The sequence below is a fragment of the Oncorhynchus mykiss genome, chromosome Y, assembly GCF_013265735.2.
Source record: "Oncorhynchus mykiss isolate Arlee chromosome Y, USDA_OmykA_1.1, whole genome shotgun sequence".
Taxonomy (NCBI): Eukaryota; Metazoa; Chordata; class Actinopteri; order Salmoniformes; family Salmonidae; genus Oncorhynchus; species Oncorhynchus mykiss.
The window spans coordinates 38,703,379-38,713,708 of NC_048593.1; the positions used below are offsets into that span (position 1 = coordinate 38,703,379).

At 41.0% G+C, this 10,330-nt stretch overlaps 1 protein-coding gene across 1 annotated transcript in view; it reads right to left on the reverse strand.

The window, feature by feature from the left end:
- LOC110515723 (ubiquitin-like protein 3) overlaps positions 1-3,639 on the reverse strand; it is a 51,391-nt gene extending 47,752 nt beyond the window's left edge. Inside the window, exon 1 of the mRNA XM_036968327.1 lies at positions 2,865-3,639. Coding sequence (XP_036824222.1) covers positions 2,865-2,894 — 30 coding nt within the window. The 5' untranslated portion in view covers positions 2,895-3,639. The remainder of the gene's footprint in view (positions 1-2,864) is intronic.
- Positions 3,640-10,330: the final 6,691 nt, after the last annotated feature.

Below are 10,330 nucleotides of genomic sequence, written 5' to 3' on the forward strand. Positions count from 1 at the left end.
TCTTGATGACAGCACTAACCCCCCTGCTAAATGACTCACTAACTATACGCGTCTCTGGATAAGAGTCTGCTAAATTACTCACTAACGCTTTGTGTCTCTGGATAAGAGTCTGCTAAATGACTCAGATGTCAATGTCATATGATTTTTCTTTATTTTTGCTATGTTCTACATTGTAGAATATAGTGAAGGTATCAAAACAATGAAATAACACATATAGAATCATGTAGTAACCAAAAAATGTGTTAAACAAATCTAAATATATTTGAGATTCTTCAAAATAGCCAACCTTTATCTTGATGACAGCACTAACCCCCCCCCCCCCCCTTCTAACTCTGACTCTATTGATAGCTACTTCACTGAGGAAGATTGTACTTTCCATGCCTGTGATATGTGGTTATCCCACCTAGCGATCTTAAGATGAATGCATTAACTATACGTGTCTCTGGATAAGAGAGTCTGCTAAATGACTCACTAACTATACGCTTCTCTGGATAAGAGTCTGCTAAATGACTCACTAACTATACGTGTCTCTGGATAAGAGAGTCTGCTAAATGACTCACTAATTATACGCTTCTCTGGATAAGAGTCTGCTAAATGACTCACTAACGCTTTGTGTCTCTGGATAAGAGTCTGCTAAATGACTCAGATGTCAATGTCATATGATCGTGGCAGGGATCAAAGACAGGCAATAGAGAGAGTGAGATTGCACCACCCATGTTGATGCGAGGCAAGGAGAGAAGGAACTGGTCAATACATGACAATTTGTGTTATAAGACACTATCAGTTCAACTCCTCATCTTTGCTGACTGTAGCCCAAATGCTCGAAGAAAACAGTTGTTGCCATCATTGTGATTTCATTTGGCAGGGGTCAGAGACAGTCAGTAGAGAGGAGGGGTGTGAACGTTTAAATGTTAAAACATTTAAACAAAGTTGGAATCTTTAACATTCAGAAAAATCCCTAACCCGAAACACTATGTTTTTTCACCACTTAATTAATATCACAGTGCAGTTATCACAAAACACAGCATTTTCGGTGTTATAGTCGTTATGCTATAAAGGCCTGGGAAAGTTGTGTAATTCAGATAAATACAGAGAGGAAGAGGTGAACTTTAGACTACTTTGGTGAATTTGCAATGCATGCAAGACAAGACATTGCGAGATGCAGATTACCAAAACATGGCATGCCTGCTCTGTCTCTTGGCTAATGATGCAAGTGTGTGTTCAGTCTTCGGTCTGTTGCGTGTAGAATATCCTAGCCTTCTCATGGCACTGATGTCGCCAGGATACAGAGGTATCTTCGGGCCAGTCTTGCGAGCACGGGGTAGCCTACTATTCATTTTAGCCTCATAATATGAATTTACAGTAGGCTTTATCCATTATCCTTTTCAGACATAATGGAATGTGAGCCCTTGAAAGCGCCTGGGCTTCAGCATGTTTGTTAGGGTAGACTTACACAAAACATTTTTAAATGCCAACACGAAACCTTCCCTGGAGATTTGAATGGGCATTTTACTCGTCTGTAAAGGAATGAGGCTTCTGAAGCAGGACTAAAGTCCATCACTAGGCAACCAGAACTGTAAATCAAAGAATCTTGATCTGCGGCGCGGCAGCCAGGAACATCCTCTCCTTAAAAAACGTCATTTAAAGTTTGTTAAATACCGTGATTTACCAAAACATTTAGTAGAAATGAAACATCTACCATACCATCAAAAACACAGCATAAAAAAAACAACAGCAGTACATCAAAGTCAGCGACTTTTATTGTTTTTAAGGAAAAAATACAGAACATTTTTATGCTGGAGCAGAATTCTAGTCACTTTTTTTATTGTCTGAAAAAGTTCTGTCTCTGAAGGGTTCTCTGTCTCTAAAGGGTTCTCTGTCTCTCTAAAGGGTTCTCTGTCTCTCTAAAGGGTTCTCTGTCTCTAAAGGGTTCTCTGTCCCTAAAGGGTTCTCTGTCCCTAAAGGGTTCTCTGTCTCTCTAAAGGGTTCTCTGTCCCTAAAGGGTTCTCTGTCTCTCTAAAGGGTTCTCTGTCTCTCTAAAGGGTTCTCTGTCTCTCTAAAGGGTTCTCTGTCTCTCTAAAGGGTTATCTGTGCCTCTAAAGGGTTCTCTGTCTTGTAAAGGTGTTGCTGTAGATTGCCCGCACTAGTGGTCATACATACATAATAGGACCATTATTCTGCATTGTATATTGGTGTGAAATTGTATGATTTTCTGATCATGTTAACAGACACACTTTTAGCAAAATGGACACTTTCTCTCATCCCTAGAAGAGAGAGCACTGCCCATGTGGAGGCAGGGAGAGGACGAACAGATCATCAGGTGAGACTTTGGGTGTGTTTTCCCTTCAAAATTCACCAGAAACAACCATTTCACAGCTATTTTTTATTGTATTATTCTCCTGGGGGGGAGGGGGACACCGGAACCTATTAACCCTAACCCCCCCCCCCCCCACAAAGTTATGCATTTGCCTATATGACTGAGGACTGCAAGGGCACCCCACAGACAGCAGTTAAATGTAAACAGTAGCCCCACTGTGCCAAATGTTATAGCTACTGCTGCTATCTGCGCTTCTCCTCCTTTTCCTTATTTAATATTTAAAACATCTCTTAATCATTAACATTTTATTTAATAAAAAAATAAATGATAGCCATCTGACCAGCCAAAATAACATTATTTGATTGATCAATTTCGTTATCTAGTCATCTTCAAGTTTGTCTACAGGCTGAAGAATAGACCTAGTTTAATCACACTAATAAGAATGTATTATATACCTATTCACAATGTGAATATTCACAATATGAATTTGACGTTGGAGGACACCGACACACATTTTTCTTCTGAAACATTTGGCAAAATTTCTCACCATGTCTGCCGGGGTAGAGCCCGTCATCATTGGAATCCGCTCACCGTAGGGCTTCAAGGAAGGAAATAATAGTATTTCCCCTATCGTCGTCTTTAAAAACTCGTAGACGGCAAATGATGAGTCGTTGATAATCAATTAAACGTCCAAAACACCAATTAAATCCCGTTAGTATCGATAGTCATCATTTCAGAGTCACGAACGAATGTTGGAATGTGTTTTTCTTCTATTTCACACAAATTAGACATTTACTCCGTGTATTTTTTCGGTTAAAAAACAGGTTTTTAAAAACAGACTAGGATGTGCTTATAGATTCGACCGGAGGCGACCCTCCGACCCCCAAATGTGTAAAAAGATCAGCCTTTATATAAAGGTGCCTACGCCATAGGAAAATAAAATATATCGCGCTGTAACATCCGGACACGCCGATTTCTCTGTAAATCCGAACGGCTCTTCTGTTGCAAAAAAAATTTAAACGGAAAACTTCCACCGTTCTAAACGTTCAGTGGCGTTAAAATATCTCTCTCATACTCCGAAAAGCTGAGTTAAACCGTCGTTTTAGTCACAGACTATGTCCCTGTCTCTCTTCCTCCCGTCTGACTGTCATACTGGCTCAGAAGAACATGGCGGCAGTTCACTTCACCGTAGGAAAAAAAAAAGCGCTGAACTGAAAAGAGAGAGGGAGGAGGGGGAGACTACTGTTGCGAGTTGGAAAGATAAAACGGTCTCGGTGTCGTTTGGTGGGGGGAAAGCTTGCTTGCATAGGCCTCCGTGTCGAGAAAGGGGCGGAAAGTGGGGGGGGTTTCTTTTCACGTGAATGAACACAGACACACTCACACTCCCAGAGGGTTCGCGTCAAAGTGACCCTAGACACACCAAGGTGACCAGTCTATAAAAAGACTAAAGATATCTACATGATTAAACAGAAGGTCATTCTTCACTGTGTCACTAAACTATGATTCATGCTTTACTAATAATAGGTTTACTCTAATTTTAATTAGATTAATCAGGATGTTTAGGCAGCACCCATATTTTATAACCTATTATATGAGTCATAAGGGTTAATCGTAATTAAATCATTATAGTTGCCTGTATACTTGCCTGGTACATTATAAATAATATAGTATTAATAATTGATATATTCACAAACCTATGTTTTTATGTTTCGGAACATTAAAAAAAAGGAAATTCATTATTATGAATAATATTCTAGGCCTATAATGCATGTCTGACGCTTTGGTCAGTGAGAGGTATAGAAGATCTAACCGATGGTTGATGGGGAAGAGCAGATCTTGGCCCGTATCTCTGGTTCTGAGAGCAGCCGGTGACTGGGAGGGTAAGAGAGGGGAGTGCCTGGGTTTAGGGGTTCATCTTGGAACAAAGGTGAACATTTCAAGTCAAGTACGTTAAACCTTCAGACAGGGCCTGCCTGTGTGTGTGTGTGTGTGTGTGTGTGTGTGTGTGTGTGTCTGTGTGAGTGTGTATGTGTGTCTGTGTGAGTGTGTGTCTGTGTGAATGTGTGTCTGTGTGAGTGTGTGTCTGTCTATGTGTCTGTGTGAGTGTGTCTGTGAGTGTGTGTGTGTGTCTGTGTGAGTGTGAGTGTGTGTCTGTGTGTATATGTGTCTGTGTGTATATGTGTCTGTGTGAGTGAGTGTCTGTGTGAGTGTGTGTCTGTGTGAGTGTGTGAGTGTGTATGTGTGAGTGTCTGTGTGAGTGTGAGTGTGTGTCTGTGTGTATATGTGTCTGTGTGAGTGTGTGTATGTGTGAGTGTGTGTCTGTGTGTATATGTGTCTGTGTGAGTGTGTGTCTGTGTGTCTGTGTGAGTGTGTGTCTGTGTGTATATGTGTCTGTGTATGTATATGTGTCTGTGTGAGTGTGTGTCTGTGTGTATATGTGTCTGTGTGAGTGTGTGTCTGTGTGAGTGTGTGTCTGTGTGAATGTGTGTCTGTGTGAGTGTGTATGTGTGAGTGTCTGTGTCTGTGTGTATATGTGTCTGTGTGAATGTGTGTCTGTGTGTATATGTGTCTGTGTGAGTGTGTGTATATGTGTCTGTGTGAGTGTGTATGTGTGAGTGTGTGTCTGTCTGTGTGTGTGAGTGTGTATGTGTGAGTGTGTGTGTCTGTGTGTCTGTGTGAGTGTGTCTGTATGAGTGTGTATGTGTGTGAGGGGCCCTCTGAACTCGTCAGCCTGTAAGCCAAGACTCTCAATACGTCACCAGATCAACTCTGTCAATTCAATTCTAAAGGGGCTGAGATATGATGGATGTGTGTGTGTGTGTGTGTGTGTGTGTGTGTGTGTGTGTGTGTGTGTGTGTGTGTGTGTGTGTGTGTGTGTGTGTGTGTGTGTGTGTGTGTGTGTTTTCCCTAATATGCGCAATGGAAGTGTTTCAGTGTGTTCGTTGTCTTGCTACCCAGAGCCAAAGTCCAAGACACTCTAAGAATCTTAATTTGGAGGTCTTTGATACACACACACAAACAAACACACACACACACACAGGTCGTTGATGCACACACACACACACGCACGCACAAAAACACATATACAGACACACACACAAAGAGGGTGTGTCCAACTGGCAAGGTTGGACTAACATGGTCCAAACATACCAAGACAGTCGTGAAAAGGGCACGACACAACCTATTCCCCCTCAGGAGACTGAAAAGATTTGGCATGGGTCCTCAGATCCTCAAAAGGTTCTACAGCTGCACCATGGTTGCATCACTGCCTGGTAAGCAAGCTTCCTGCCATCCAGGACCTCTATCTTAGACTGTAAGGTTTAGCTAGCTAGCCGGCTTGAGAAGTGCGGGTCAGTGCAAACCTTAAACCCTTAACTGTTTCCTTAACCATTTTACATCCAAACTTCAATGGGGTAGGGATGTCCCAAAGATTTCAGATAGGCGATACCCAGCAGCTTGATAACCAAATACATTTAAATTGAGTTGAGTGAAATCTACTTGCCAAAGTAAGCTAGCTGATTACTTGTTAGCCGGCAACGTTCGTCTGTAAAACCAAAAGCAGACAGTCAGCTTTAGCAAACACCATAATGGAAGCCGATATTTAGGGTATTAAGCCCAAGGAGACACAGAGACACAGAGAGAGAGAGAGAGACAGAGAGAGACACAGAGAGAGAGAGAGAGAGAGAGAGACTCTGTGCCACATACATTCCCCCCGCAGAGTCACCCTACTTCAATGAAGAGAGTTTCTCCATTCTAGAGGGGGAAATTAATCACTTTCAGGCCCAAGGCAACGTACTGGTCTGTGGAGACCTGAATGCTAGAACAGCAGAAGAACAAGACACTATTAACAGTCATGGGGACAATGACTACCAGGAAGCAACAACCTTTCCCTCCCCACATACCCCCACAGAAACAACTATGACAAAGTGAAAAACAAAAACGTAGTACAGCTCGTGAAGCTCTGTCGAACACTGGGTCTGTACAGAGTCAATGGTAGGCTGAGAGGGGACTCTTTTGGTAGGTACACCTAGAGCTCATCCCTTGGCAGTAGTTCTGTAGACTACTTCCTCACCGACTTAAACCCAGAGTCTCTCAGAGCCTTCACACTCAGCCCACTAACACCTCTCACAGACCACAGTAAAATCACAGTGTATCTGAGAAGAGCAGAACCCAACCATGAAGCATCACGGCCCAATAAATTACATGATACAAAACAGGCCTATTGAGAGAGTGCAAACAGTACAGACATCTACCAAAAAGCAATTAGTAGCCAAAAAATACAATCTCTCCTGGACAACTTTTTAGCCTTAACATTCTCCTACAGCAATGAAGGTGTAAATTTGGCCGTTTGGAACATAAACTTTTTATTTGACAAATTAGCCTCCTTGGCTAATTTAAATAAGCATAAGATCAAACCAGGAATAACAGATAATGAAAAATGGTTTGATAATGATTGGAGAAATGTAAGAAAGTCATTGAGAAATATATCTAATCAAAAACACAGAGAACCAGACAACAAAAATATAGGCCTTCAATATGGGGAAACACTGAAGCAATACAAACACACCCTAAGAACAAAAAAGGAACAGCACATTAGAAATCAGCTGGATGGAATTGAGGAATCCATAGAATCAAAATCAAACCACCTCTGGGAGAATTGGAATAAATTAAACAAACCTCATCAGGAGGAACTGGCTATCCAAAATGGGAATATGTGGAGAAATCACTTTGCAAACCTCAACAGCAATATAACAAAGAGACCAGAACAAAAAGATATACAAGAAATATTACAAATCCTTCAATCAGCAGTCAAAGACTATCAGAATCATGTAGATTCCCCAATTACAGAAGAAGAATTATTGGAAAAACTATATGTACTCTCCAACCCAAAAAGGCCTGTGGTGCTGATGGTATTTTAAATGAAATTATCAAATATACAGACCACAAATTAAAATTGGCTATACTCAAACTCTTCAAAATTATCACCACTGCAGGTATTTTCCCCGATATTTGGAACCAGGGATTGATCACATCAATCTATAAAAATGGAGACAAATTTGACCCAAATAATTACAGAGGAATTTGCGTTAACAGCAACTTGGGAAAGATTCTCTGCAGTATTATAAATAGCAGACTACATAATTTCCTTGACGAACACAATGTCCTGGGCAGAAGTCAGATTGGATTTCTAAACAATGATCGTACAACAGACCACATTTACAGACCTCCACACTCTAATTGACAAACAAGTAAACCAAAACAAAGGCAAAATCAGCTCGTGTTTTGTAGATTTCAAGAAAGCATTTGATTCAATTTGTCACAAAGGTCTTTTTTATAAACTAAGTATTGGAGGGAAAACATATGATGTTATTAAATCAATGTACACTAAAAACAAATGTGGTTAAAATTGGCAACAAGCAAACAGACTTCTTCTCTCAGGGACGGGGAGTGAAACAGGGCTGCCCAATAAGTCCAACACTATTTAACATCTACATTAATGAATTGGCAAAAACATTAGAAGAATCGGCAGCACCTGGTATCACCACCCTACACAACACTGAAATCAAGTGTCTGCTGTACACAGATGACCTGGTGCTGCTGTCTCCCACTAAAGAGGGGTTACAGCAGCACCTAGATCATCTTCACAGGTTCTGTCAGATCTGGGCTCTGACCGTTAACCTAAAAAACAACAAATATAATGATATTCCAAAAAAGGTCCGGAAATAAGGATGACAAATATAAATTCTATTTGGACACAGTTCTATTAGAACACACCAAAAACGACACATATCTAGGACTAAATATCAGCAACACAGGTAGCTTTCACATGGCTGTGAATGAGCTGAGAGACAAAGCAAGAAGAGCATTCTATGCTATTAAAAGGAAATTCCAATTAGAATCTGGCTCAAAAATGTTTAATCAGTTATAGAACCAATTGCTCTATATGGCAGTGAAGTATGGGGTCCAATCTCTAATAATGAATATACCAAATGGGACAAACATCCAATCGAAATACTGCATGCAAAGTTTTGCAAGACTATATTGTGCAAAGAAAAACTCCAAATAACGCATGTAGAGCAGAATTGGGCCAATACCCCCTCCTCATTCGAATAGAAAAAAAAGCCATCAAATTTTACAACCATCTAAAATCAAGTGACCCCAAAACATTCCATCACACAGCTCTACAATGTCAAGAGATGAAACAAGAGAAGAGTCCCCTCATCCAGCTGGTTCTGAGGATCAGTTCACCAACCCAAACCAACCCCATAGAGCCTCAGGACATTAGTCAACCAGCTGGTTCTGAGGATCAGTTCACCAACCCAAACCAACCCCATAGAGCCTCAGGACAGCAGTCAGCCAGCTGGTTCTGAGGCTCAGTTCACCAACCCAAACCAACCCCATAGAGCCTCAGGACAACACTCAGAAAATCTGGCCCAACCAAATCATCACAAAACAAAAATAAAAATACATCACCTATTTGAAAGACACCACAAACAACCAAAGTAAATGTTAATGCTATTTGTCTCTCAACAGACAGTACATGGTGGCAGACTATCTGACCACTCTGACTGATAGAAAACTGAGGAAAACACTGACTAGGTACAGACTCAGTGAGCACAGTCTGGCTATAGAGACCGGTCGTCACAAACAAACCTGGCTGCCCAGAGAGGACAGACTGGCTATAGAGACCGGTCGTCACAGACAAACCTGGCTGCCCAGAGAGGACAGGCTGTGCTCAATCTGCTCCAGGGGAGAGGTAGAGACAGAGCTGCATTTCCCATTACACTGTGACAAATACTCAGACCTAAGAGAATATTTCTTTCCCAAAATTATAATTCAATACAAATAATTTGAAATACAAAGAATTTGAAAAGCCAAAATGTACACAACCTGAGGGACACAACCTGAGGGACAGCCAGTGAAAAGTGAAATCAAATATTTATTTGGTGAACAACCAAAATGTGCAGTTTTGGCAGCCAAATGTGTGTCCTCCTGCCACAACCTGAGGGATAGCCAGTGAAAAGTGCAAATAATGTCGGTAATATTTCCCATTTTGTTTTGTCTTTCATACCACGTCATGTGTCTTCTCAGTCATGTTGACACTGGTCCACTACCACGTCATGTGTCTTCTCACTCATGTTGACACTGGTCTACTACCAGGTCATGTGTCTTCTCAGTCATGTTGACACTAGTCTACTACCAGGTCATGTGTCTTCTCAGTCATGTTGACACTGGTCCACTACTATTGCTTTAATCTATTGTTGTTCTCATTAATATTGTTGTTGTAGTTGTTGTTAATGGTAATCCCATGTCCACTACTACTATTATTATTGCTGTTGGTCTCACCATTTACTTTATATATTTATATATAAATATATATTTTTATTTTTTGATATGTATACTTTGACAATGTAAGTAATAATGAACTTGCCATGTCAATAAAGTCAATTAGAATTGAGTTGAGAGAGAGAGAGAGAGAGCGAGACCGAGAGAAAAACAGACAGACAGACAGACAGACAGACAGACAGACAGACAGACAGACAGACAGACAGACAGACAGACAGACAGACAGACAGACAGACAGACAGACAGACAGACAGACAGACAGACAGACAGACAGACAGACAGACAGACAGACAGACAGACAGACAGACAGACAGACAGACAGAGAAAGAGAGAGAGAGAAACAGAGAGAGAGAGAGAGAGACAGAGAGAGAGCGAGAGAGAGAGACAAAGAGAGACAAAGAGAGAGAGAGACAGAGAGAAAAAGAGAAAAACAGAGAGAAACAGAGAGAGAGCGAGACAAAGAGAAAGACAGAGAAAGAAAGAGAGAAACAGAGAGAGAGAGAAAGAGAGAGAGCACATGGGGATTTAGGATTATATGAAGACACAAAGGGGAGAAACTGCTACCGTTCATCCAGTACATAACTCGTCCCAAATAATAGAATGTAAACTGACATGATAGGTTAACGTTGTCAGAATCAGCTTTATTCGCCAAATACATTTTCATGT